This window comes from Barbus barbus (assembly GCF_936440315.1).
Source record: "Barbus barbus genome assembly, chromosome: 31".
Lineage (NCBI taxonomy): Eukaryota > Metazoa > Chordata > Actinopteri > Cypriniformes > Cyprinidae > Barbus > Barbus barbus.
Window position 1 is genome coordinate 14,690,835 of NC_136759.1, and position 27,970 is coordinate 14,718,804.

Below are 27,970 nucleotides of genomic sequence, written 5' to 3' on the forward strand. Positions count from 1 at the left end.
TTGTAATCTCGTTCTCTACTGCCAATAATGTTCTGGGGCAGTTTCATAATATTCTCATAAAGGCATGTACACAAATAACATCCTAGCTATTATATCTTTTGAAAATCCAACAAATTCCCTGCAACATGTTGTGGAAAGAAGTAGCTGCAAAGACTAGAGAGAAGAAAAACAGAGTTGCTTTCTTTGTCGTTGAAATTGCACAGTAAATATATGTGCTTTTCTTTGTGTGTGTTTTTTCTACAACCCCACTCTAGAGTTTCACAGGTTGTAAATCTTTCTTCTGTTTGTTTGTTCCTCAGATATGCAGTTGTGATGATACATTCCAGGAGCTTCTGAAGAGTTTCAGACATTAAGGACGTCGCTTCCAGCTGCCGACGGGAAATTTAGAAGTGAAATAAAGGAGACACACCAGCCTAAACGTATGAAAGAGTTCATATCAGACTGAGGACTAGGTTCCTCTCCATTTTTGCGACAAACATCATCACACGTTTGACACAAAATACTGGGAAACAGAATGCCAGCCAAGACACCCATGTACTTAAAGACATCCACACCAAAGCGAGGAAAGAAGCAGAAAATACGGGACGTTCTTTCAGGAGACATGATAAGCCCGCCGCTGGGTGATGTGCGCCACAGTGCCCATGTCGGGCCTGACGGAGAAGGGGACATGTTTGGTGATGTGGGATTCTTGCAAGGTAAACTCAATATGCTTCCACCCCTCAATCAAACACCTGGCTCTCGTTCTCACAGCTTTGACAGAAGAATGGATGAGATCTTCGATGTGAACAGCAAGAGCCACACTTACCATCGCAGTCATAATTCTCATCACAACTCTCTCCTCAAAACCACCATCTCCATGCCGGTGTTCATCGCGCCTGTGCAACCTCCTCCAAAACCCCCACGTCTGCATTTAGACGAGCAGCCTTCCCTTGTTCATAAGCAGCAGAATCACCATCACAGTCCGACGCAGCAGCGCTCCATGTCTGTGTGTGAGGAAGGGATTGGGAAGCGCAGGGATCCCTGTCGTGACCTCTCTCTCTCCACCTCCATCGCAGTCCTGCCGCACCTGGTGCCTTCCACGGGCTCCTTATCCGAGGCTTCCTCGGATGACTCAATGTCGGAAGGCTGCGGTCCGCTGGACCCAAAACGAGGCTTGAGTCTGGACTCTGATGCAGGGCTTAGTAATGAGGACCTGCGGAGCGAACACTGTGAATCTCCAGCTATCTCACCCAGCATATCACGCTCGGAGTCTCTAATGGGTTTGGACCTGGACCTGGGACCATCCATTTTGGAGGATGTTCTTAGGATCATGGACCGTTATAAGAGTGTGGAAGAGAGACATGAGATATAAAGGGACTCTTTTAGATACTGTAATATTGGCGTCAGCTCACCCATGCCATCTTATTATGCCTGTTTCAGAGGAGAATGAAAGAATTGGGAGTTATGGCACATTTTTATCCACACGCAGTTATAACAAATAGGCAATAATCTTTACAGCTTTAACTCTGATAAATACAATCCATCAATCTATCAATTTCCATAGGGTGATCCATTCATAGCACAACAGTGTTAATGGATAACATAACAAGAGCAGTGTTTTGCTGGGTTTTGGTCAGCTGGAGATGTAAAATATTTAAGCACTAACAATTTGTTCATTTTTATGTTTGCTATTGCTTATGAAGCTATGCTTTGAAGGGAAAGGAATTGAGATTTTGGCTATGTAGTGAATTTTCCGGGAAAATGTCAAATATTTAGCATAAAGTTCAGAAAATATCACTTTTAGTCAATGTAGGTGAATATGACCAAGTAATGACTCAAAATGGAGTTTTGATTCATTTCCACTGGAGTAAACCTATTATGCTTTAAATGATCTAAGATAATTCTTTTCCCTGCCTATGAGTACAAAGGAAATCACTTTGTAAAGGTTTATCTTTGATGGGGTGTTATATTACAGTATTTTATTGCATTGTAATATATTAAATAAAATGATCATGTAAATAAAATATTATAAAAATATATACCTTATGTTTTAATAATAAAATATTTTCTTTCTTTCTTTCTTTCTTTCTTTCTTTCTTTCTTTGTTGTGTTATTTAAAATCGAATGATTATTATATACTCTAGAATTTAAAAAATAAGTATTTCATAAAAAAATATTTACATGTATTAATTTTTAAAAGGTATTTCCTAAAATTAAACATATTATTACTATTATTATTAACATTTATTTATTATTGCTTTAAAATAATTGATGGTAGGGAAATACAACCAGTCCGGACTATTCAGCTTTTAATGTTGTGTCATCTTTTCTAAAATCTTTGCAAAAATTATTGTATTGTTATTTGTTTATATATTAATATTAATTAATATTTTTTTATTATTATTATTTATTTGTTTATTTATTTATTTTAACCCTTGTGCATCAATAAAAAAAAGTTACACTTAGGTCCATAGTGGACAAAAATGTCCATGTCAAACTAATTGGAAGCTTGGGAGCACAGACATATGTTTGGTCTCATTTTAAAGAAGACCCATGGCAGATTATTGTTGAAGTAAAAAAAAGTTTAAAAAGTGAAACCAAACAAAAGTTATACAAGTTTAAGTTTATGAAAATGATTTATGAACAATATTTTATTTTATGAATATTTTATATATGAAACATGTTGAATTCTAAACCTGCTAGAAAAATCAAAGCCATAAATCTAAACAAGCTGTGTTCCAAATTTGAGGTTGATATCTAAAAAAAATGAGCTTTCATAATGCACATACACACTATTTTTTTTAACACGCATACACACCACACCCTGACATCCATACCAACACACCTACACAATTATAGCTGCATTATTTATCCAGTTGGCAGAAGCAGAAAACAGGAATAAAGCAAGTATTTGCTTTATAGACCAAACCTGAAAAAATGGCACCATCTGGTAAAAAATTTAATTCTGAAGCCTTGCCAACAGAATGAAAGCCTATTAACAAAAATTGCATAATTTTTCAGTTAAACGGCACGCGGTTAAAAATAGTGGTTTAATGGGTTTCAATGGGGACATTTTTGTCCAAAAGGTGCTGAGTGTTTCACTTTTTTGTACCTAGTGTAAAACATATTTATTAAAGGAAATGAGGGTGGAATATTAAAATTCCAATAAAAAATTGTACTACTGTTCCACAGAATAAAGTTCAATAAACAGTTGTTAACACACAAAAAAGTTTAGTCCGGGCTTTTTTTCTATTATTTAGGTCTAACCCCGAAGGTGCTAAATGTACTTCCGCTGAAAAGTTGAATTGACATGTGTATCATCTAATAAGATAACAGACTGGGGAGGGTTCTCAAGCGAACAACCAATCACAGAGGCCAAAATACCTCACGCGTTTTAACTGCGACAGCTTTCGTGCTACTAAAAACGCCTGTATAACTCGATAGAAGTCTGTTGTGTAAAACACACGACAGGTACAATTACTGCTACATTAATGTGTGAAATCCTAGAAAACTGACCACCAGAAACAACTCAGCGCTGCAAATTCCTATCAGCCAACATGAAGTGAGTGAAATTGTCAAATTTCAATATATCGACTAGTAGCATTGCAAATAAGTTATGCAAACTGGCAATTCTCCAAACCGAGGTTTTCTGCTCTAATGTCTCTTTCATCCATTTAGGCTGAATATCGAGGGGTTATTAGTCTACTTTCCGTATGACTACATTTATCCTGAACAATACTCGTACATGCTTGAGCTGAAGAGGACGCTGGACGCAAAGGTGTGTTATAATCCATTTATTAAGCCAATATTGTCATATATGTAATATGTTGACATTATGGGACGTTAACATGACATTTCACGCCGTGCTAAAAGTACCATGCAATGTAATGTTCAACACTAAAACGGGTTTAAACTGCAACGTTAAACTTAAGTAATAATTAATAGCCTACATCTAGCCTACTATAATTAATAGCCTACTTTTTTGTTGAATAGTTGTTGTTGGTGTCTTAATTATGCGTGTATAATTTGTGTTTGTGTTATAATTAATGAGAAGTGAAAGGAAAAATTCCACATTGGTGGATAATAAATGTTAAATCAGTCAGTCAATCAATCATGCATGCAGCTTTTGTACTCTTATATTAACTGAGAGATAACTATCTATCTAACTGTTCCTCCACTTTTATTATCTTGCAAAGGGTCATGGAGTTCTCGAGATGCCTTCAGGGACAGGAAAAACAATTTCTCTTCTTTCCCTCATTGTTGCTTACCAGAAGGTGAGGGATTTCTGAATGTTATATAACTTGAAACTTCACGATAACGAGAGGCTGATAACTGCAAATAGTTTGATTTTATATTTTCACAACTTGCAGGCTTACCCTTTAGAAGTCACCAAGCTTGTCTACTGTTCTCGCACAGTGCCTGAAATAGAGAAGGTATTCAACATTATATACATGTTTATAACCCATTGCAAACTTAATGACTTATTTTTACATTTCTTTTCAAATACGCATTTCATCTATTAATTATGTATTTATTTTCTGTAACCTCTCTGTTCTCCTGTCAGGTTGTGGAGGAGCTAAGGAAACTAATGGATTACTATGCAAAGCAAACAGGAGTGAAAAATGACTTCCATGCACTGGCGCTTTCTTCACGGAAAAACCTGTGCATTCATCCTGAGGTAGAAGCTGCTAAATGAGCAGATTTGCATGTGGTTTGAGTAAATAGTTTTTGTGCCGGTGAATTCATTTAGTGGAATTGAATGTGTGATTACAGGTGAGCTCTCTGCGCTTTGGAAAAGAAGTAGATGGAAAGTGTCACAGTCTGACAGCATCATATATTCGCGCGCAGCATCACAGTAACCCAAGTCAACCTGTCTGCCAGTTCTATGAGGTGTGACGCATTTCTCAAGCATTTGCTGTAGGATTTGGCCTTTTTTTAATCCTGGTACAATTTGTGTAAGGCCTGAATTCCTGTATGTATTTTATTGTATTCTGGAATATGAAATAATCATGTTCATTAGAAGAAAATGTTAAATTTTTTCAAATATTTATGTTTTAAAATGATAAACATTTATTGTTATATATTTTGTCAAATTGTAATTTGCATTGCATAGTCTTTGATCGCAATATTAAAAATAAAAACATTTTAAATATAAATCTATTTAAAGCTGAATATTTAACTATCATTAAATAATAATTTCCCTGTACGCAGGAGTTTGATGCAGTAGGGAGACAGGTGCCCATTCCTCCTGGTATATATAACTTGGATGATCTGAAGGAATTTGGGCGTAGAAAAGGCTGGTGTCCGTACTTCCTGGCACGTTACGCAGTGAGTACTTGCTAGATTTAATATGGTGCAGGATTGCTGCAACTGATTGATGATTGCATACAGTTGATTGTTGTTGCTTTCATACATTTCTTCTTTAAGATTCTTCACGCAAACATTGTAGTGTACAGCTACCATTACTTACTTGATCCAAAAATTGCAGACCTGGTCTCGAAAGAGCTCGCAAAGAAATCTGTAGTTGTGTTCGACGAGGCTCACAACATCGGTGAGTAGAAATTTGCAGTACTTGTCATGATCACCCATATCAAGTGGACAGATCTTGGTTATTTAAGCTGATATTGTTCCCTCTAGATAATGTGTGTATTGATTCCATGAGCGTCAACATTACTAGGAGGACTCTGGATCGCTGTCAGACTAATGTGGAAACCCTGCAAAACACCATTAGCAGGTGTGACAAAATACTGGAAGAGTGAATTCACTAGTATTTTATTTATTACTACATGAGTAATGCCTTTAATTTCTTGCCGTTCTTTTTAAGAATTAAGGAAACAGATGCTGCCAAACTCAGAGAAGAATACAGGAGATTAGTTGAAGGTCTTAAAGAAGCAAATGTTGCCAGAGAAACTGACATCTATCTGTCCAACCCAGTTCTGCCAGATGAAATCCTCCAAGGTCAGTTTTATTAGCTACAACAACCCCTAAAATATTTGAGTCACACACAAATGTCTGTCTTTGCATTAGATAAAAGATATCAAACCAAGTGGCCTCTGCAAACAAATGTCATATTTCACAAAACTAAAGAAATGTCCAGATACTTTGTGTTGATTTAAACTGTTTAAGTCTGTTCTATAATATAAAACCTAACAGACTTATTTTGTGAGAATTTAGCTTTAAATAGCTATATTTCTTTAAATACCATATGTTTTAAAAGTGGTATGTTTGTCACTACAGAGGCTGTACCTGGCAGCATTCGCACTGCAGAGCACTTCGTGGGCTTTATGAAGCGCTTCCTGGAGTACCTGAAGGCACGTTTGCGAATCCATCATGTGGTTCAAGAGAGTGCCCCTCAGTTCCTCAAAGACATCTATGAGAAGGTCTGCATTGACCGCAAACCCCTGAGGTGAGCAAAAAAATCTGTCTTTCTTCTGCCGTCTCATACTGAAGTACTGATGGTAATTATTATGCAATAAAGCAACATTTACCCCAGCTTAAATGTATATTTAATCCACTTCCAGATTTTGTGCCGAGCGGCTGCGCTCACTGCTGAGGACGCTGGAGATCGCAGACATCGCTGACTTCTCAGCCATTACCTTGATCTCACACTTTGCCACACTTGTCAGCACCTACAGCAAAGGTTAAAACGCCTTGTCTTGGACTCCTCCCATCATAAAGCTGTGGTCACATAAAATTTCATTCTGCAAATTTGCACTGGAGAAATCCAGCAATTCCAAAGGAAATCCATATGATTGTTGGTCAATTTGCCCTATTGACCAACAGAAAGCTGCTTGATTTGGACTTTTTTTGGCCTGTGAAATTTGTCGGAAATTTCTCTCATGTGACCACACCTTAGCACTGCTAATATCTCAAACTCCCCTCAATTTAATAATGATTTCTTATGTGTAATCGCTCTTTTAGGCTTCACCATCATCATTGAGCCCTTTGAAGATAAAACGCCAACAATAGCAAATCCTGTTCTTCACTTCAGGTGCATTAATTCTGCTCTTAATACCATTTTTCTCATGCATTTTCTATTAAATGTCTTTTTAATTCAGTTTATTAGCTTTGTCACTAACTTTGGATTCTTTCAATGCAGTTGCATGGACCCCTCTATCGCCATAAAGCCAGTGTTTGGGCGCTTTCAATCAGTCATTATCACATCAGGGGTAAGGTGTGCTCCTCAATCCATATGCCCCATCTTTCCATGAATATTAGATTACACGCACACTGCTCACTAATCTCTTCATTGTAATCCCACTGTAACACTCATGCCATCCGTGTGAGACACACCTCACTTTCACCTTAAAGCGTGCAGGCCACATTTAAAATGGGTTTGCTTTAGCTTGCTAATTGGTTTAAAATAAATGGGGAACCTTTTATACAACATCTGTAGCCTTTACTTCTACTGTTATTGCAAAACACAAATGCTATTTACGAAGTCATCTGCAGTTATTTGTTTTAGAATCTTCACTATTTTGAATTCGCAAATGTTTGATTTAGATCATTTTTGATGCTCTCTCTAAATAGACACTCTCTCCGCTGGACATCTACCCACGCATCCTTGATTTCCACCCAGTCACTATGGCATCCTTCACCATGACACTGGCACGAACCTGCCTGTGCCCTCTTGTGAGTTATGACTGGCAATGCCACCCAACTGTGTGTAGTTTACCGTTTGAAGAAAGCAATTATGCAAATATTTAATAGAGTTGCGAATGAAGATATACTGGGCTGGCATCTTTTTAAAAACACATTAAATTAGTGGCTTTCAGTGTTTTTGACTCAGAGGCCCCCTGTTGCCCTACACAATATTGGAAGCCCCCCATTTAGGCAAAAATATGTTTGATATTTCTGCTGACAAAGCTGCTTAAGAGAAACTGAGTATTTATATATTGAATTTAGTAACAGTTTCATTGTTATTCCAGAAGTTTATATATAGGTGTGTGTGTGTATATATATATATATATATATATATATATGCGCATGCACGCGCACACACAGAGTGGGGGAAATAAGTATTCAAAACTTGAACAAATTTTTTATTAAACACATTTCCAGTGCAGCAATTCACATGAAATTTTGACCAGATGTTGGTGTAATAAAGTCAAATGACACAGGAAAAAGTATTGAACACACTAACTGAGATTATACTTAATACTTGGTGGAAAAGCCTTTGTTTGCAACAGCTTCAAGACGCTTCCTGTATGAACAAACTAATCGTTCAGAGTGCGCAGGTTGGAATTTGGTCCATTCTTCTAAACAGAAATCTTGAATGTTCCTCGGGGCCCTCTTGTGAATCTTGATCATCAGTTCCTTACATACATTCTCTATTGGGTTTAAGTCTGGTGATTGACTGGGCCATTCCAACAACTTTATTTTCTTCTTCTGGAACCAATTCCGAGTCTCCTTTGCAGTATGTTTTGGATCATTGTCCTGCTGGAATGTTCATCCATGTCTCATCCTCATCATCCTGGCGGATGGTAACAGATTCACCTCAAGAATTTCCCGGTACATGGCTCCATTCATCTTCCCTTCAATAACATGGATTCTGCCAGTACCATGAGAAGAAAAACAGCCCCATACCATGATGCTTCCACCTCCAAACTTCACTGTTGGTATGGTATTTTTGAGTCATACGCAGAGCCATTTCTCCTCCAAACATGGCGTGTGGTATTATTGCCAAAAAGTTCATTTTTGTCTCGTCTGACCAGACTACATTCTCCCAGTAATTCACAGGGTTGTCCAAATGTTTTGTAGCAAACATCAAACGAGCTTCAACATGCCTTTTCTTAAAAAATGGAGCCTTCCGAGGTGAGCGTGCATGGAAGCCGTGGCGGTGGAGTGCATTGCCTATAGTTTTCTCTGTGACAACTGTACCTGCTGCTTCCAAGTCTCTCCGTAGCTCTTCCGAGTGGTCCTTGGCTCTTGGATTACTCTTCTGATTAACTTTCTGACTCCCTGATCAGAAATCTTTCGAGGAGCTCCTTTGCGTGGCAGGTTCATGGTGGAGTTTTTTTCTTTCCACTTGCGTATAATGGACCCAATGGTGCTTACAGGAACATTTAGGAGTTGTGAAATCCGTCTGTAACCACTAACATTTTTATGCAGCACAACAATCTTGTTGCGAAGGTCTTGGGACAGCGCTTTGCCTCTACCCATCCTGAGATGTTTGTATACTTGCATTCAGAGGTCGGTAAGGCTTTTTCTAACTGATTAACCTGCAATAACCTGGCTGATTCTAATTTGCACAAATAGGAGGTTGAACTAATTAGTGAAATCAGCTGTTGTCTTGCCTTGGTGTACTGCTTTTTCTTTGTGTGTTCAATACTTTTTCCTCCTATTTCACTTCATTAAATATAACTTTTTTATGGATTGTAATATTCAATGTTTTTTCTGTGTAGACTTCTTGAGTTAATACCAACATCTGGTCAAAATTTCATGTGAATTGCTGCACTGGAAATGTGTTTAATAAAAAATTTGTTCAAGTGTTGAATACTTATTTCCCCCACTGTGTGTGTGTACATGTACATAATATATATATTTAAAGTAAGTCTGATTTTGTGGTGGCTGTACTTCAAAGGGGACATCGGATGCCCATTTTCCACAAGTTGGCATGATTCTTTAGGGTCTTCTCGAAATGGTCTCAGTGGTCATGAAAAACAACACCCTTTTTACCTTGTCAAAAACAGCTCCGTTCACAGCAAATTGTTTCGCTGCATATCTCATGCTAACGAGCTCTGCTCACCGCGCCCCTCTCTTCTGTGGAAGAGCAAAGGCGATTCCCAAATAATCATAAAAAATATAAAGTGTGAGACTTCTGGAGGTGCAGCTGGATCATGAACAATGATTACTGCTCCATCCTTGAGTTTTAACTTTTTAACAAAACCTGCCTTGAATTGTCCCTCATTCAGAAAACAGTCACACATAAACAAATTTAGTGAAAGTGAAGTGACGTATGGCCAAGTATGCTGACCCATACTCGGAATTTCTGCTCTGCATTTAACCTATCCAAGTGCACACACACTGTGAACACGCACCCGGGGCAGTGGGCAGCCATATTGCTGCAGCACCTGGGGAGCAGTTGGGGGTTCGGCTGTTGCTCAAGGGTCTCCCCTTGGTATTGAAGGTGGAAGAGAGCGCTGGTTATTCACTCCAAAATCAAAATGGCTTGATAATTGAGACTGTTTAGGTTTTTGGGGGATTAAAAAATGGCTTTTTAGGGCTTGTAGAGTGGTTGTGTCCACACATTGCCAAGACACATTTATATGCAAATGAAGATATTTGGCATCCAATGTCTCCTTTAAAATTAAAATATTATAATCTTAATTCAAGTGATGAAGGATTTTGAAAGTCTGACAGTAATCAGTGTTGAGTACTACTGTAAGGTTAACCCTGTCTGCTTTACATGTTTGAAAGTGATTAACAGTTGAAAACATTAGGAATTTAGAAAAGTAATCAACGTATTTATCTATTTTAAACTATTATATTTTTTCCAACTTCCAGATTGTTGGCAGAGGGAATGATCAAGTAGCGATGACCTCCAAGTTTGAGACCAGAGAAGATTTTGGCGAGTTGTTTTTGTTTGTATTCATTTTATTTTGCCAGTGCAGTTAAAAGATAACCTCTTTATTTAAAATGCATCCCACAGCTGTGATCCGGAATTATGGAAACTTGCTGCTGGAAATGTCTGCCATCGTTCCCGATGGGATCGTTGCATTCTTCACGAGTTACATGTACATGGAGAACATTGTGGCCTCATGGTATGAACAGGTATGAAGATTGCTTCTCAGATCATTGAAAGTGCTGTTATGATAATCATAACTCATTCTCTTGCTGGATTTGTAGGGCATCCTTGAGAACATCCAAAGAAACAAGCTCATTTTCATTGAAACCCAGGATGCAGCCGAGACCAGCATGGCCCTGGAGAAGTATCAAGAGGTCAATAAACATTGGGGTTTTAATGCTCCCTAATCCAATTTTCTGTAATCGTGTTGTGTAATGTTGACTTTATTTTAGGTTCCCTGTGTTAAAGTAATCACTTTTGTTGTCTTTCATTTTCAGGCCTGTGAGAACGGCAGAGGAGCAATTCTGCTCTCAGTGGCAAGAGGGAAAGTCTCAGAGGGGATTGACTTTGGTGGATACTACTTCTTTCAATTTTGAGCTTTCTTTATACAGGATTTCTGCTGGTCTTAAGTCTTAATTCACCTTGTCATAAATTACAGCCTTAGGAAGGTTTTAAATTGGAGCAGATAGTCTTGCATTCATAAAGTCATGGCATTAAATGTTGCATGTAACAAATTGATATCTTTCTCTGTATTTTTGTCCTTTTTTGCATTACAAATATATAAACATTCTTAAATCAAGATCATTTACTTGAGATACAAAATTATCTTTCTGATGTTATTGGCAGATATTTTTCTTATTTTAATCAAACTTTGTGGGCCCTTCAATTAATTCCTAATGTTTTTTTAGTTAAGTCTTACCCAGTTTTAAAATTACTTTCATAAAACCTGCAGAAAACTTATAATTAGCAAATTCTTTAAAACAATTAAGTGTAAACATTTGCTCATCAGTTTTTCTTTTCAACCCCCAGTTCATCATTTTGGCCGTGCCGTTATCATGTTTGGAGTACCATATGTTTACACCCAGAGTCGAATCCTCAAGGTTTGTAGAGCTTTTTCTCCCAGATCTCGAATACATTTCTAATTCATAAGATTTCCAATACATTCTGTAATGAATAAAAAACCCCTGACCTGTTTGATTGAATCAGGCACGGTTGGAATACCTCAGAGATCAGTTTCAAATCCGGGAAAATGACTTTCTGACGTTTGATGCAATGCGCCATGCGGCTCAGTGTGTGGGGAGAGCCATCCGAGGCAAAACAGACTATGGCCTGATGATCTTTGCCGATAAGGTAAGTAAACTGATGAGAAAGTAGCATGATTTTTTTCTTTCCTAAATTCTTGTGTTTCCCTCAGCGTTACGCACGAGCAGATAAGCGAGGAAAGCTGCCCCGCTGGATCCAGGAACACCTTACAGATGGAAGCCTAAATCTGACCATTGATGAGACTGTTCAGTTATCCAAGCACTTTCTACGACAGATGGCCCAGCCCTTCAGACGGGTAACCACGATAACCTTCCTCAGCCTGTTTAATGATCTAAACCTCACGCTTAATGTATGTTCATTCAATAAGTTGACTTAAAATCTACATAAATTGAAACCAGTTGAAATCATATATAAACACAAAGCAAAAGCGCAATGATACATTTGCAGGGATGAAATTGTGAGGTACATGTTCTTATTCATGTTGTATTAAGAGCCTTTATGTCATGTTTGTGTGGCAGGAGGATCAGTTGGGTCTGTCCCTGCTGACCCTGGAACAACTGCAGTCTGAGGACATGCTTAAAAAAATTGCTCAGATCGCTCAACAAGCCTGAGGTCTCAAAAGGAACAAAGGCTGGGAGATGTGTATATATGTATTCTTTTTTTATATGATTCTTTAATATGGTGTTTTCTACAACAAGAAGCATTAATAAATGCTGTTATTTAGCCAGTGCCGTTATTTACTGTTTGAAGAGAAACATACTCTCAAAACCAGCTGCAGAGGGCACACAAACACACTAAGTTAAGGGTAAACTACTGGAGGTCACCAGGAATCGCATACCAGCTATAGATTGGGCTGTATCAGCTGTCAACCATCTAATTATCTAAAAACACTTCTTACATATGTTGATTTTAACAGAGGTAGAACAATTTTATTTGGTTCATCAGCAACATTCAGTATCTAAATATACTCCCTAAGCTTACGGAATATGTAACATAGAATGTACAGCTGTTTAGATTATGTAACCGCTCATTTGATTTCTAACCTCTCAGTAACTACATCCACTAGCAAGATTCAAGTTATATACTGTATATTAGCCTTGTACCCTGAAATTCTACACATGTACAATCCTTCCTATTGTGTTGAGAAGTGCTTAAACTAAAGCAATGCATAAATATAAAGTACATGTGCTTGAATTTGAAAAATCAAAAGTCCCTTATATTATAGGCACAAGTATGTACCACAACTGGTTGATATTAACTCATAGAAACATACAAATTAGTGTACAACATTCATCTGGGAATGCAACATCATGGATGACCATTCATTAGGAATTTTTGAGATAAGTGCATTTAGAAGCGATATGACGATGTAAAGGGATATTTCATCCAAAAATGAAAATTCTGTCATTAATTCCTCACCCTAATGTCTTTGGAATGCAAATTTATGCCTCGTTTCCACTGAGCGGAACAGTACGGGTAACCCTGATCAGGCTTGGTTTCCACTGCCAACAGTACTCTTTATAGCGTGGTGTATGCCGGAAAATAGCGATCGACAATAAGCACAACTCTGCCTCTTATGTCAGTTTTAATGAACAATAATAGCCATTATAAAAGTATAAGTACAAAGTATAAGAGGAAATAAAGACAAAAGCAAACAATTCACAGTCAAACATTTGCTACAAAGTCAGCGCTGTAAGTTACTACAGTAAAGTTCAAAATAAATATAAAGTTAAACTTTGTGCTCAGTCAAAACGATATGATCAGGAACAAATAATAGATTCATGAGACCACGAATGCCTGTTAAATATACACAAAACAAATTGATTCTCGTTTAATCACTACGAGACATCAGAGCTAGCGGCAAACGTCGGAAGGACTAGCCAAGGCTGCTGGAGGCGGATACATGAACACACTGAGCACCCGCTGATCGCCTGGAGCGCCGAAATCGGCATAGCAAATTTTCAAATAGGCGCTATATCTTTATAAATAAACCGCAGATTTGAGTTTTAAACAACTACATTCTCGCCTGAAAAACTCTGACATTTCACAAGAACACATATTGAGAAACGGCTATTGTCTGGGTGAAAATATAAAAGTATAAAATACACTTATATTTTTTGTGTGTTTGCTAACTCTGATGTAATAAGCAGAGCACAGAAGAGCGGAACGAGTGAAGGAGAAACTTTATCCCCTTATATCAAGCAAAAGTGACGATTCTAGTAAACCAACTTCTGCAATGAGTTTAGCTCCACCCTTTTGGTACCCTTTGCTGTGCTAGGTACCCCGACGAAAGGGTACCAAAAAAGTGCTACGGTATGGTTCGCTATTTTGGTACCATTCACAACTTCTGACAATGGAAACGGACATAATTGCGTACTGTACCTCTCAGTGGAAACTAGCCATAAGATATTTTTGGTGAAATCCGAGAGCTTTCTGACCCTGCAAAGAATTGTTGAATAAAATCGCTGTTTTTGTTTTCTCTGCGCACAAATAGTATTCTCAAAGCTTCACATTACGGTTGAACAACTGGGGCCTCATTTATAAAATGTTGCGCAGAAACAACTTAAAATTGATCTTACGATCATTTCTCAAATATGTGTACGTAATATGATTCATAAAATGAATGTACGTACAGAAAACACACGTACGCGTCTCTTTCAGATGTGAAATGTATGAATCGCAAATGATCTTGAACTTGCGTGCAATTGAATGGTTTCAACTCTCTGCCTGGTAAATGACTCCTATTTAATGTCATTAACATGTAAAAGATCACCAGTCATCTTCCAAATTCTTTAAGAACAGCTTACATTTTCAAAACCTGCAGTACTTGAACAAGAAAACGTTGCATTGCTGTCTATGCAGTGTTCATCAAAAATATCTTAATTATATTTTGTGTTCTGAAGATGAACGAAGGTCTTGCGGGGGTGAGTAATTAATGACAGAATTTTCATTTTTGAGTGAACGATCCCTTAAGTGCAAATTGTTCAATTCCAATACTATATTTCTATTGCATGGTAGTGTGAGGACATGGAATGTATGTCACATATTGCTACAATATTCTAAGTAAACAGTGGTAAAGTGCAGTCACATTAGTAAGATTCTGGAGAAATTATGCAGGCAAAAAAAGTCCATTGTCAATAATGTAGCAATGAATTAGGCTTAATTAAAGACTTTCACAACAAAAGCTTTCTGTTGGTCAGCGTGGCAACCAACCTGAACATGAGCGAAACCTAAGTGGGGAACTTTTTTCCCCTTACACGAAACTCCTGAGTGCATGGAATCCTATTTAAATCACTGGATTTTGCCTGTAAAATTCTGCTGAGCAAAAAATGTGACCACACTTTTATATATAAAAAAAAAAAAAAACTGCACCCTGCCTAAGGCTGTGGTAATGGTCGTATCTTTGAAATGCAATAAATGATATATTTCTGTGACATTTTATATTGCAACAGGCTTTTAAAAAATGAGTAGACAGAACTGATTTTTTACAGTGTAAAAAATATTTTTGTAAAGCCAAAGTGTGCTCTCCTTTTCCAGAAGCACTTTGACATACTGCTTTGAAGTATGTGCATTCATCGTCACATACTATTCCTCATATTATTGTCAAATATGGCCTTTGCAGTCATTACAGACCAGTCAGATGCGAGGCTGACATCTCTGCATCAGTCCTGATGTTATAAGCCGTGTCTGAAAGTTTAGCTGTCACCGCTCAGAGATGCACGGCGTGCTAAACTCTGCGTGCTGGAACTCAGACCCCGTGCATCTGTCAGCCTTTTGGGGTTCTGAAAAGACAAAATAGACTTTCATTATCCGATAACCATTCTCAATCACCATCCATTAACTAATTCCTGATTACTGTAAAAATATGCAGCACCTTCAAAAGATTTTTTTTAAGAAAATACTTTTATTCAGCAATTATACATTAAATTTATTCATATAAAGTTCAAAAGAACAGCATTTATTTGATATAGTAGCCTAATCTTTTGTAATATTATAAAGGTCTTTACTGTAACTTGATCAAAGAATCCTGAAAAAAATGCATCTCAGTTTCCACAAGAAATATGTAGCAGCACAACTGTTTTCAACGATGATAATAATAAGAAATGTTTATTAAGCACCAAATCAGCATATTAGAATGAGATCAGGTTACACTGAAGACTGGAGTAATGATGCTGAAAATTAAGCTTTGCCATCACAGGAATAGATTGCATTTTAAAATATATTCAAATATAAAACATTTTAAATCATATCATTTCACAATATTAAAGGGGACCTATTATGCAAAAATCACTTTTATAAGGTGTTTGAACACAGCTGTGTGTCTGCAGTGTGTGACACCAGCTTATACTGTTAAAAATCCACCAATTTGTTTTTTTTTTTTTTAATAAAACCAATAAATCATGAACAGTCTCTCCAAATGAGCAGTTTCAGATTCTCCCTCTGTGCACATCACCGAGGGGAAAACGCTCTCTGCTCCATTAGAATAAACACAGCTCTGAGTGAGAAGCTGCGGTTTGCCATTACTGGAGATATATACAATGTCAGCGCTAAAGAGGCTTTACAAGTGTTGTGTTTTTGGATGTACTAATGAACATAAGAGTCGCCATAATCTCCCCTCATCTGAGCCGAGGACACTGTGGTTAAATTTAATTTTCGAAGGAAATATCCCGGAAAAATTGGTAACATCCCCTAAATGTTTAGGAATCAATACCAACGCTGCGTGCGCGAGCGTCAGCTCCAGACAAAGTACGTATCATGAGTTTGTTTTCCAAATTGCCTTTCTGAAAGAGCTTCTTGGCACTCTGTGAGGCTAACTGCTAAAGCTACCTTTACAGGCTCTCTGCCTGTTTTCACTGATGCTGCCTTCAAGTGCTGCCAGAATGATTGTAAATAGGAATGTGGTAGTTAAAAGTTGCATATGAAAGCAATGTGAGTCAATCCCTTGACGTTGTCGAGCTCATAATCAGAAGTGGGACTTATAAAGTTTGTGATGGCACGAGACCAGCGATGTTGTTATTAAGCTAAAATTTCACATATATGCTCTGGGGACATCAGAGATTTATTTTACATCTTTTAAAAAGGGGCTTAATAGGTCCCCTTTAAATTTTACTGTATCAAAATAAATGATCAAATACTTGCTCAAATAAATGCAGCCTTGGTGAATATAAGATACTTGAGCAAATTTGAAAGCACAGACTCAACGCTTACCATAGCAGCCTCTTGACTTTCTTTGAGACCCACATTAAGCACATTTAGAGAATTGGCTCTCTTCATCCTGTTTAAAAATAAATGAGTAGTTAAAAATACTGCTCTCTTCTACATAAAGTGACGAGAGCTGAACAGTAAGCAGAATATCATTACCCAGCAGCTCGAGGGGCTGTTTCCTGTGTTCCAACTCCTTTCAGTTTCCGAACAAGTTTCTCACTGCTTCGTCTTATAGATTCCCGGAGCTTGGTAAACGATCCACTGCGCTTCAGACTTCCCAGACCATCCTACAGTACACACACACACACGAAAAAGCACATTAAAAAGCTATTTCTCCTAATAGAACATGCATATTTGGATTGAAAGCATACCTGTCTAGAGCTTCCCTCCTCTGTATGTATCCAAACTGGCCGGCCGTCCCCTATTTACATGTGACAATATTAATTTACTACTGGACAAGTATGCTTTGCAGATCAAACTACAGTGTATAAAATTCCTCTGAAGGCAGAAGTAAAACTGATTTTACCCTCCACTGAGCCAAACTCCTTCTCATGAGCACGAGTCAGAATCTCTTTATAAAGAGCCTCAGCTTGCCTGTATTTCCCCTGTTTGAGATAACAGGAGGCCTGAAGTGCAAATGAATGGTATATTATATAACTTGCATAATACACTACTGCTACCATTATTAAAACACTAGCATTTGACAAGATACTCATTTCCTATCCTGACCAGGTTGTTCTTGGTCTTGGCCACATTGGCATCATCTGGACCCAGCTGGCTCTGGTAAATGTGCAGCGCACGTTCATAGTACTGCTCCACCTCCTGGTATTTGCCCTGGTTCTGGCATAAGAGGGCTAAGTTATTCAGCTGCTTGGCTACATCAGGGTGATCTGTCCCAAGCACCTGTTAACAGACAAAGATGGGCAAGATATTTAATCTAGACTGGTGGCTCTCAAACCTTTTGACTCCAAGGCCGCAACAATATTTAAAGGCTCCATGACTTTGATTTACTGGATTTGATTTACTGGACAAGGATAAAATCATTATAATATGATCATTTGCTACTCAAGAAACATTTCTTGTTATTATCAATGTTGAAAACAGTTGTGCTACTCAATATTTTTGTGCAAACCAGGATAATTTTTCAGGATTCTTTGACGAATAGAACGTTTGAAGAACAGCATTTATTTGAAAGTCTTATTTTAACATATGAAGTGAAGTGAAGTGACATTCAGCCAAGAATGGTGACCCATACTCGGAATTCGTGCTCTGCATTTAACCCATCCAACGTGCACACACACAGCAGTGAACACACACACACCGTGAACACACACCCGGAGCAGTGGGCAGCCATTTTATGCTGCAGCGCCCGGGGAGCAGTTGGGGGTTCGGTGCCTTGCTCAAGGGCACCTCAGTCGTGGTATTGAGGGTGGAGAGAGCGCTGTACATTCACTCCCCCATCTACAATCCCTGCCAGCCGGAGAATCGAACCCGCAACCTTTGGATCACGAGTCCAACTCTCTAACCATTAGGCCACGATAAATAGCTTTCCATTGATGTGTGGTTTGTTAGGATAGGACAATATTTAGCCGAGATATAACTATTTGAAAATCTGGAATCTGAGGGTGCAAAAAAATTAAAATATTGAGAAAATCACCTTTAAAGTTGTCCGAATTAAGTTCTTCGCAATGCACAGCGACTTAAGACTGGTTTTGTGGTCCAGGGTCACATATGTAATATAAAGGCATTATGTCACTTTTGAACAATTTAATGCATTAATGCTAAATTAAATGATTTTCTTTCAAAAGGAAATCTTACTGACCCGGGACTCAAAACTTGTACAGGTAAGTTGATCTGATCTGACAGCTGTTATAGAAAGGACAGGTGGGAAAACCATTCACTCTTTTTGTGTCAGTACCTTTTCTCTGATCTCCAGAGCTCTTTTACACAGTGGCTCTGCCTCTTTATACTTCCCTCTTTTCCCATACAACACAGCCAGATTATTCAGAGTAGCTGCCACCTACAAACACAAACAAAGTCAAGAAAAGGGACCTAATGTATACAGACTGCATATGCAACTATTGACTTTTCAGCAAAATACAAAAACCACAGAGCAAAGCAAACTATAACAGTTCCATCTTCAAACAGTACATACTGCTGGATGGTCCATGCCTAGTGTCTTCTCACGGATAGCCAATGCATCATTCAGGAGATTGGCCGCTTCCTTGTATTTGTTTTGATCCCTGTAAGCATAATATTAATGTTATTTAATAAGATTAGAATGTAATACAGATTAATAATTATATTTACACTTAAGATTAAATGAATGTGTGATGCTCTAGTGAGAAGTGACCTGTACACTAAAGCCAGGATATTGAGCATGGTAGCAACATCTGGGTGGCTGTGGCCTGAGGATTTCTCCAGGTCTTCCAGAGCTTGCTTGCAGAGTGGCACGGCCACCTCATAGCGGCCCTGAGAGGCGTACTGGATCACCAGGTTGTGGAGAGTTCGGAGGCGGGCAGGGATCTCATATCCTCCCTGCTGGGCAGCAGCGGCGGCACTACTGTGTGGCTGAGACACTACAAATACAAGAGTTGAGCTGAGACACATGAGCACATGCTCCGATAGATTGAGCTGAGTGATCATGAGTGATCTTGTGATATTTCTCAATTTCCTGACCTCTACTCTTCTCTCAATAAAAACATATCAAAATAATCTTTAAGAAGTTAAAATTCTAGTTGTGGTTATAATAAATCCTAACTGTGGTTGAAACTTAACACTGTAGTAAACCTTGAGTCAACCAAACCCTTGCTTGCTCTAACAGTTGACATGGCAAATACTCCGTAAACAAATGTGTAAAGGAACAGCTGTGGTCTGTGAGGAGTGTCATACTGTGTGATTGCTCCTCTTCTTCAGAAGGAAAGAGATCATCAAGGGACTCCTTCCCTGAAGTAGAATCTTTATCCTCCTGTAAGAAACAAACAGCATGAACATGTCATGAGTTTACGATTTAACATTTTGAATAGCCTTTAGACCAATGGCGCCCAATCATACAGTTTTTGAAATCACAAAATGAATCATGGTTAATCTAATAAATCGTGGTTATTTAATATATCAATACACCTAGATTTTGTTAATAAAAAAAGTTAGCATCTTTGTCATAATTACAGTAGCAATATGAAAATATCTTTTGTTTCTACTTGGGTTAGTGGGGGGCATTCAGCTCAAAAAGGTAAGTGTTTTTTTTTGGTACTTTGTGTTGATTGTTCAGATCTAAACCTTTTTTTTTATGTGAAGGTCAAACTGACTTTATGTCATGCATTTATTTTTCCTTCTTATTAAATGCCATTTTGTAAGGATGGTATTTTTTTGTCTTGTGCCTAGCACAAGATATGAAAATATGAAAATCCATCATGAAAATATGAATTACATTGTTTAAAACTACGATAATCCAAACAGAAAATAAAATAATGGGATTATTAATGTGATTGTCCCACTGCAAAAAAAATAAAAAGAGTAAAATTATTTATCAGAAATAAACTATAATATGCCTAAAATTAAATAAGATAATAAAATTAAAGAAAATAAAGAAAAATCAAGGTTAATATCACTTGTAAGCAGAATATTGTTTCCAATCAATATGTAATTTTGCCAAATATTATTTAATTGTGTGCATTTAATTTCTTGCCATTTTCCTATTAAAAACAGACAAACAACCAAACAAACAAAAACCCATATCCACAAAGCTAGTCTAGAACAAATGTTTAGCCTATAAACCTAAATGTATTAACCACATGAATGTTTTCAAGATGAAACCTTACCATAGGCGGCTCTTCGTGGTCGTACTTGCGGATGCTGCTCATGAACTGCAGGTGTCTGTTCTGCTCCTCTAAAGTAACCACTTCCTGTTCCCGCTCCTGTAGCTGCTGCTGGGCCCGAGCCAGCTCGTCCCTCAGCCACTGGTTCTCCTGGCACAACCTCCGCACCTGAGCGCGCAACTTCTGCTTCTCTGCCTCCAAAGAGCCCAGGTGTGCTGACAGCGCCATCATCACCTGGATGAGTGGGAAACAGACAGATGGGTGAGTGGAAAGGCTCTTAATGAGACAGAAAGTGAATGAAGCTGACTGCGCTGCTCACTTGCGCCTCTCCTAACCCCAGTTCAATCCTCTCCAGAGACTGTAAAATAATGTTGGTCTTCTCCTGCTCCAGGCTGCAGCTCTCGCTGGAGGTCTGGCTCTGGAGCGTTTCCTGCAGGCTGTCCAGCAGCGTGCGGTTCTCTCCACGCAGAGCCTCCAGCCCTGCGATCACCTGCTGGGTGCTGCATAAGATTTCCTCCCCTGACAACATGTCTGACACTCAGACCCTAGGGAGGAAAATATGCATTTGGTATTAACATGCATTTAGTGTTCAAATTCTTTAGTGTGCATATAGCATGTGCATTATAACATTCACATGGTTTCTGGGTTATATTCAGTATTTGTTTTGATGATGCAAATGATTATTCAAAGTGATAAACTGGCAGTTTATGACGAAAGTAGTTTTTTTAAATTTCAATAAATTTTAATAAATGCTGTTCTAAACTTCCTATTTAAAGTATCATGAAACAATGCATCACAGCTTACACAAAAATATAAAACTGTTTTTAACATTAATAATAATAAGAAATGTTTCTTTAGCACCAAATCAGCATTTCTGAAGGATCATGTGACACTGAAGACTACTGGCTGCAGAAAATTCAGCTTTGCCATCACAGAAATAAATTACTTTTTAAATTATATTCAAACAGAAAACAATCATTTTAAATTGAATTGTATTTCGCAATATAACTCTTTTTTTTCTCAATATTTACTATTTTTGATCAAATAAATGCAAGCTTGGTAACTTTTTTTAAAAATATTCAAATATCTAAAGGTAATTAACAGATCAGAACCTAAACCGCAAAGTTCAGCTACTGTACAAGCTGCTTAAATAGTCTGGATTTAAACAGATTTACTAAATAGAAAGTGGTTTGTGTGCTTGACATCCTTTTTGGTGTATGGGTATATTTGATATGTTGCTTCTGTGTCACAAAAGTTTAAAGTTTTATAGTATATTTCTATAATTCCATTTTATCTACATATTTTATAGTTTTTAAAATGCTATGTGCAAAAGTCTCAGCATTCAAATGATACTTGCAGAGCAACTTCGGCTACATAAACCTACACAGTTATTGTTCTTAAATACACACACTCAAGAAACATCATAGGTGATATTTCAGGAAGAAAATTGTCTGGAAAATGTGTAGACAAACTCCACACAAACAACTACTAAACAAACAGAAAAGGCTCAGGTTATAGGTTAAATTATATCACACGCAGTACAGAATATCAGAAACTAACCTTAATTCACACTAAAAGCAAGATCTCCTTTGGCTACAGAGAAAAAAAAATCTTCATAATAAAGATGGGATATATGTTTTTGAGGAAGCACCAGAGAATACAACAATTGTACACTGTTTCAAAAAAATGTACTGGTAATTGTCTGCAAAGACATAATCCATTAATTTCATAGAAATGTACTTCACTGTAAAACAGTGCAATGAAGTGCAAAATTCAAAATACAGGTAAAACACCTGTAAAAAAAAATAAAAACTGAAAATTACTTCATATTAATATAGTACACTGTGCCCTATTTTTAAGAGCATAGACTCCTGAAGTGAAGCTTGCCTGCCACCCCAACACATGAAAACAAGCAGAAGGGTTGCTAGGTAAGAATCAGTTTACAGGTAGGAACAGAGATGTCTCTGGGGAGGTAAAGGACTGAGCTAATGTTTACGCCAGACCGACGAGGTCATCAACACGGATATATGGGTTTAAGCTTAATTCATTGAGAAAATAACAAAATGATACATGTATTAGGTACCAGTTTGGCGTGCTTAAAGGGTGGAGTGGACCTTTTTTTTTTTTTTTACTTGTGTCAAAACTTGTGTATTTCTCCATTTTGGCTGTTGCTGTTGAAAAAGCTTTTCAGTTCTGATCTGCATAAAATTACATTGAATACCCTGGCTTAATGAATCCAGTTCAACACTTGAAGGATTCACCATAATGTGCCATAAATGTTTTCATATGAGTAGTGTGGTATATAAGCAGAGGTGGGTAGAGTAGCCAAAAACTGTACTCAAGTAAAAGTAAAAGTACTTCTAGAAATATTTACTCAAGTAAAAGTAAAAGTAATAGTCTGAATAGTTACTTGAGTAAGAGTAAAAAAGTATCGGATAAAAAAACTACACAAGTAGTTAGTTACTAGTTACTTTGGATCATATAGGTACTGAATATAGTAGGGATGTAACGGTATGAAAATTTCTTATCACGATTATAGTGACCAAAATTATCACGGTTATCAGTATTATCACGGTATTGTTAAAATGTGCTGGAGATATTCAAAAAGTACCGCTACATAAATCACTTCAAGTTTTATATTTAAAAATCAACAAACAACAAATAAAATGACTTTTTGTTTGCATAATCACTAAAACAATAACATGACCAATGATGTTCGGATTTTAAATGACAACTTGACTGACAACAGTTTAATAGCATGTTCAAATATCTCATGTAAATGTTCAAATAAAGCTTTGAAAAAGTTTCATAAAAATGTAAACCTCACATTTCAGCCTTTAAATAAAGAAAAGGATTAAGTCAAAATTACAATTGATTAATAAATGATTATATATATTTTATCTGCTCCAAAAGTAATTATATATAGCTTATCTGAATTGTTTAAATGTGTAGAATCCCCATAAGCTTGTTTTTCATCAGTCGGTCAAAATTTACAGCAGGTCATGCAAATTTGGTCCGTTTTTGGCCAGACAGAAACTGCACACAGGCTAAATGTAAATAAGTGTCTGTAAATCCACTCTCTGACAGCAGGTGGCGCTTTATATGGAAAAGCTGAATTACAGCTGATTCCCGTGAACTCCGCGAACAAAGCAGTATTGTGTTTAAGAACACTTCCTTTAGGTATTACATGGAGCTGAGATGAAAACAAAATGGCATCGAATCGTTTCTGAAGACAGTCAGATCCTTCAGAGGTACATTCATATAATTAATTCATTCATAAATTCATTTGCATAATTCCCTCAGCACTCTTTTAAAACCTCCCAGCTTTTCCGCCTAATTTTCACTCAAAACGAAACTACTCTGCACGCTGTGCGCACGTGAGACTGTTACTTAAAACTGTGCTTTATGCTGGACAGTATTTATTTACCGTGACTTGTTCAAATCGTGGTAATCGAATACGGTTTTAATGATAATTAAAATATGAAACGGTAATACTAACCGTGGGGAATTTTATCATGATTTATCGTCAAACCGGTAATCGTTACATCCCTAGAATATAGTCTATTTTTATTTAGATATAGATTACATTTATGTAATGTGTATGTGTATACACACACTGCCGTTCAATATATATATATATATATAAATATATGTAATTTATTTCAGTGATGCAAATCAGAATTTTCATCAGCCTTTACCCCAGTCTTCAGAGTCACAAAATCCTTCAGAAATCATGTTGATTTATTATCAGTGCTGCTCTTTTTAGCTTTCTATTCATCAAAGAATACTGAACAAAATGTCACAGGTTCCAAAAAATATGAAGCAGCAAAACTGTTTCCAACACTGGTAATAAATCGATATATTATAATGATTTCTGAAGGATCATATGACTCCGAAAACTGGAGTAACAACTGATGAAAATTCTGATTTGCATCACTGAATTAAATTATATTTTAAAGTAAATTAATTATGTATTATTCTATAACCTCTGACACTGAAACCTCTGAAAACGCCTCACATGACTGCTCTGAACATAACGAAACAATGCATATTGACGGATCTTCTGTTCTGCAAAATGTAAACAAATGTAGCCTATATTTTTGCAAGAGTAAATATTGTAAAAATATGAATATTAATTGTGTCTAGAACAGGCCGCGGGCCGCTGCGCAGAGCTAACGCGGGTTCCGCGGGTGTTCATTTCATACTCTGTGACAGCTTATTTAATGTATAAATTATACATTGTATTTAATGTAAGGTACATGTACAACAAACTGGTAATGTCGTGGCCTGTACCTGTGGAACAGTAGACAGCACACGCGGTGTTCATCTAATAAAGATCTTCATATAGCTCTAGCAAACAAGCCTTTGCAGATTTGCTTTCAACTGACTGTAGATCCAAAGCCACATCTTCAGCACTCTTGATGTTCTTAAACTCTCTGTTATCTGAGTGAGAACCGCTTCAGAGACTCAGCGCGTGCGGCAGGGAACTGAACGAATCATTCAAACTGATTCGCGAACCGATTCACTGGTTTGCCAACTGGTTTGATAGAGCCTTTAAACAGAATCGACTCAAAAGAATGAATCATTCGCGAATGGGCATCGTTCATTGCCCAGAGAAAAGTAGACGGCGCGTTTGGAATAAACTGAAGCATTTTTAACTTGTATTGCATTAAGATACAGTAACGAGAGAAGAGTCGCCCACAGTAACGAAGTAAGAGTACAGTTTTTTCTCTAAAAATATACTTGAGTAAGAGTAAAAGTACCCATTTTAAAATATACTCTAAAAGTATTAGTTACCCAAAAAATGTACTCAAGTAAATGTAACGAAGTAAATGTAACTCGTTACTACCCACCTCTGTATATAAGTCTTCGAATTCAAAATTTCAGTGAATATCAACCTAAACTTAAGTATGTTTGTTACAGAAGTGATTGAATGGCTTTAGAAGACTTGACAGCTGTCAATCATTATTTACTGTTAGTTTAATGAAACCAATGGCACCTAAAATCCACAAACTTCATAGAAGAAAGAAGGTCATACAAATTTGAAGGTTTGGGTTGACATGAGGGTGAGTAAATAATGACAAAAATGTCATCTATTTGATCTGTCAATTGAATTGTGTGAAGTGTTAATTCTCTCATGATGCTGAATCATGTTGTGTAAACAGAGAATTGTTTTAAGTACAGAGATATATTTACACTCACAGATAAATATATAGAAGAGCTATATATAGGGAAAACAGATAATGAAAATAAATAAACCCGTTTGAATAAAATATACATTGTGACTGCCCAACATAAAATGAAGGAATTGAAAGAATATCTCCTGTAATAAATAATCAATAACACTCTATGATTGGTAGACCTCTTTAAAAGTGATGATAATTGTTAAACATGCTGACTTTCACTAGATTAGCAGTTGTAACGAAGGCTAAATCAGGAAAACAAACACTGACAACAAACGAGAGTGTAATAGTCCACTAAACCGCATTGTAAAGCTGTTTATTCTCCCAGGTCATATTAAGAGTCTGTGGCCAGTGAGTGTCTATTTACCTGCAGTAACTCGGACAAGTGGCCACGACGCGTCCCAATTTACAGCCAGACAATTCCGACTGAAATAATCCACATCACATCTTTATTTCCTTGATGTAGTCGCGATTAATGGATGTAACAGCCAAGCAGAGCCTCGGTCGCGGTCATTCATTCACCTGTTGTGTCGCAGACGGGCTGAATTAACAACGCTTACATGATCCGTCACTTCATTTACCGCGACTGCGCGACCACAGGCCACCTATCTGCCACAGTCCTGAACTGCTCCTAATGGAGCATTACCACATCAACAAATGCATGAGGCGAGCACAATGATGATTTTTGGAAGGTGTCTTCTTCTTCTTCCGTTTTTTTTGATTGTTGGCGCGTTGCATTCTTTGTGCATATCTTGGAAGTTGTCATGATGACTAGTAACAAATATACTTGAATCAGATATGCAATTGAATTGTTCAGATGCAAGTGAAAGTGCCCTTTGAAATTTTCTTCTAAAATTAGTTTATTTTTATTTTTATCAGGCTCCTATGTGTAGGTTCTGTAATTTCACTTTAATTGCAATGAATAGGTTCTTTTCAGCTTTTGCATCTGAACTCTTCAATTAAAATGTAGTTTATTCTTAATAATTTCAATTGGCTCATATTTAGAAAAGTAGGCCTAACCATCTAATGCAACTCCATAAAAAAGAAAGAAAAAAAAAGACTGTAAACAGTTTGGCAAAGCATTACATGTAATTTTACCATAAAGTTCATCATTTCAGTTCAAGTAGATTGATATATTGACATTGTATCACTAAAAAATACAGGCGCCAATGTACCAGCCCATAATTGCCTGGTGGAAACATTGGCACAGTACTTTTATTGTGATTTTTTAGTAATTAATTTATTATTATAATGAATAAGTCAGTGTTTGTAAATATTTCAGATAGATTCAGATTCATAATTAGAACAACTTGACTACTTCATTAACAACAGCATTAGTGAGGCAGACCACTTTTATTGTGAAAATATAGAATAAAAAATAAGAGTTGCCTACCTAAACAGCATTTTAGGACATTTTGCATATGTAATGATGATACGCTGCTTCTTTTATCAATGCTTTGCGACAAGAAACATTACTTGCTGAAAATGCAAAGAAAATGTAAATCTGTTACATCAGACAGTCACAAATCATTCTAGATGGCCCCTGTGTTGGACATGCATGGGGAGGAGTCTCTCTGTGACGCCACATTGGCATAGTTTCAATAAAGCTGCTTAGGGTGAGTTGGGGTAAGAGGGAGGGGGTGTTGTCTGGGTGTGTAAAATAAGCAGCATTAGCTTCGGACCCATCAGACAGGCTTAACTTAATGATAGGAACCATGCAGATCAGGATGCATCTAGGAATCGTCGTTGGTTTAACATAGAGCGTGCAGAACTGAGCATGAGGAAAGAGAGGGTTGTGTTGCAGAGTGCAACTGAAAAAGGAATAATGGTGGTGACACTGGCACACTTTGCTGCATGGAAAGATTAAAACCAGTCTGTGATTTAGGAAGAAAAATGAGTGCAGGGATATAAAGTGGAAGGAGCGTAATAGCAATGGAGCAACTGTGGGCAGATAT

At 37.3% G+C, this 27,970-nt stretch overlaps 3 protein-coding genes across 4 annotated transcripts; 2 read left to right on the forward strand and 1 right to left on the reverse strand.

Moving 5' to 3' along the window:
- The first annotated feature begins 303 nt into the window (after positions 1–303).
- LOC306851208 (cdc42 effector protein 2) lies at positions 304–1,989 on the forward strand. Its single transcript, XM_079387361.1, has one exon. The coding sequence runs from the start codon at positions 515–517 to the stop codon at positions 1,349–1,351; it is 837 nt and encodes a 278-aa protein (XP_079243487.1). The 5' UTR covers positions 304–514; the 3' UTR covers positions 1,352–1,989.
- Positions 1,990–3,375: 1,386 nt separating this feature from the next.
- LOC306851395 (general transcription and DNA repair factor IIH helicase subunit XPD-like) lies at positions 3,376–12,532 on the forward strand. Of its 2 annotated transcripts, none has more exons than XR_013782487.1 (23): positions 3,376–3,541; positions 3,658–3,757; positions 4,176–4,253; positions 4,350–4,412; positions 4,544–4,657; positions 4,753–4,869; positions 5,191–5,307; positions 5,407–5,530; positions 5,617–5,713; positions 5,804–5,937; positions 6,217–6,385; positions 6,501–6,619; positions 6,901–6,970; positions 7,079–7,148; positions 7,510–7,611; positions 10,486–10,549; positions 10,631–10,742; positions 10,828–10,920; positions 11,044–11,116; positions 11,576–11,646; positions 11,753–11,896; positions 11,961–12,104; positions 12,328–12,532. XR_013782487.1 is itself a non-coding variant. In XM_079387587.1 (23 exons), the coding sequence occupies exons 1-23, from the start codon at positions 3,537–3,539 to the stop codon at positions 12,418–12,420; spliced, it is 2,283 nt and encodes a 760-aa protein (XP_079243713.1). In that variant the 5' UTR covers positions 3,376–3,536; the 3' UTR covers positions 12,421–12,532. The 2 variants fall into 2 exon arrangements, 1 of the variants encoding a protein (XP_079243713.1); XM_079387587.1 differs by having other exon boundaries at positions 10,631–10,752.
- On the reverse strand, positions 12,473–26,605 carry LOC306851396 (kinesin light chain 2-like). The gene is made up of 13 exons (XM_079387588.1): positions 26,383–26,605; positions 21,152–21,377; positions 20,836–21,066; positions 19,907–19,982; positions 19,368–19,593; positions 19,170–19,257; positions 18,933–19,034; positions 17,744–17,917; positions 17,541–17,640; positions 17,386–17,435; positions 17,171–17,301; positions 17,018–17,084; positions 12,473–15,591 (listed from the first exon to the last, which is right to left on the reverse strand). Exons 2-13 carry the CDS (start codon positions 21,359–21,361, stop codon positions 15,505–15,507), a joined length of 1,542 nt encoding a protein of 513 aa, XP_079243714.1. The 5' UTR covers positions 21,362–21,377; positions 26,383–26,605; the 3' UTR covers positions 12,473–15,504.
- Positions 26,606–27,970: the final 1,365 nt, after the last annotated feature.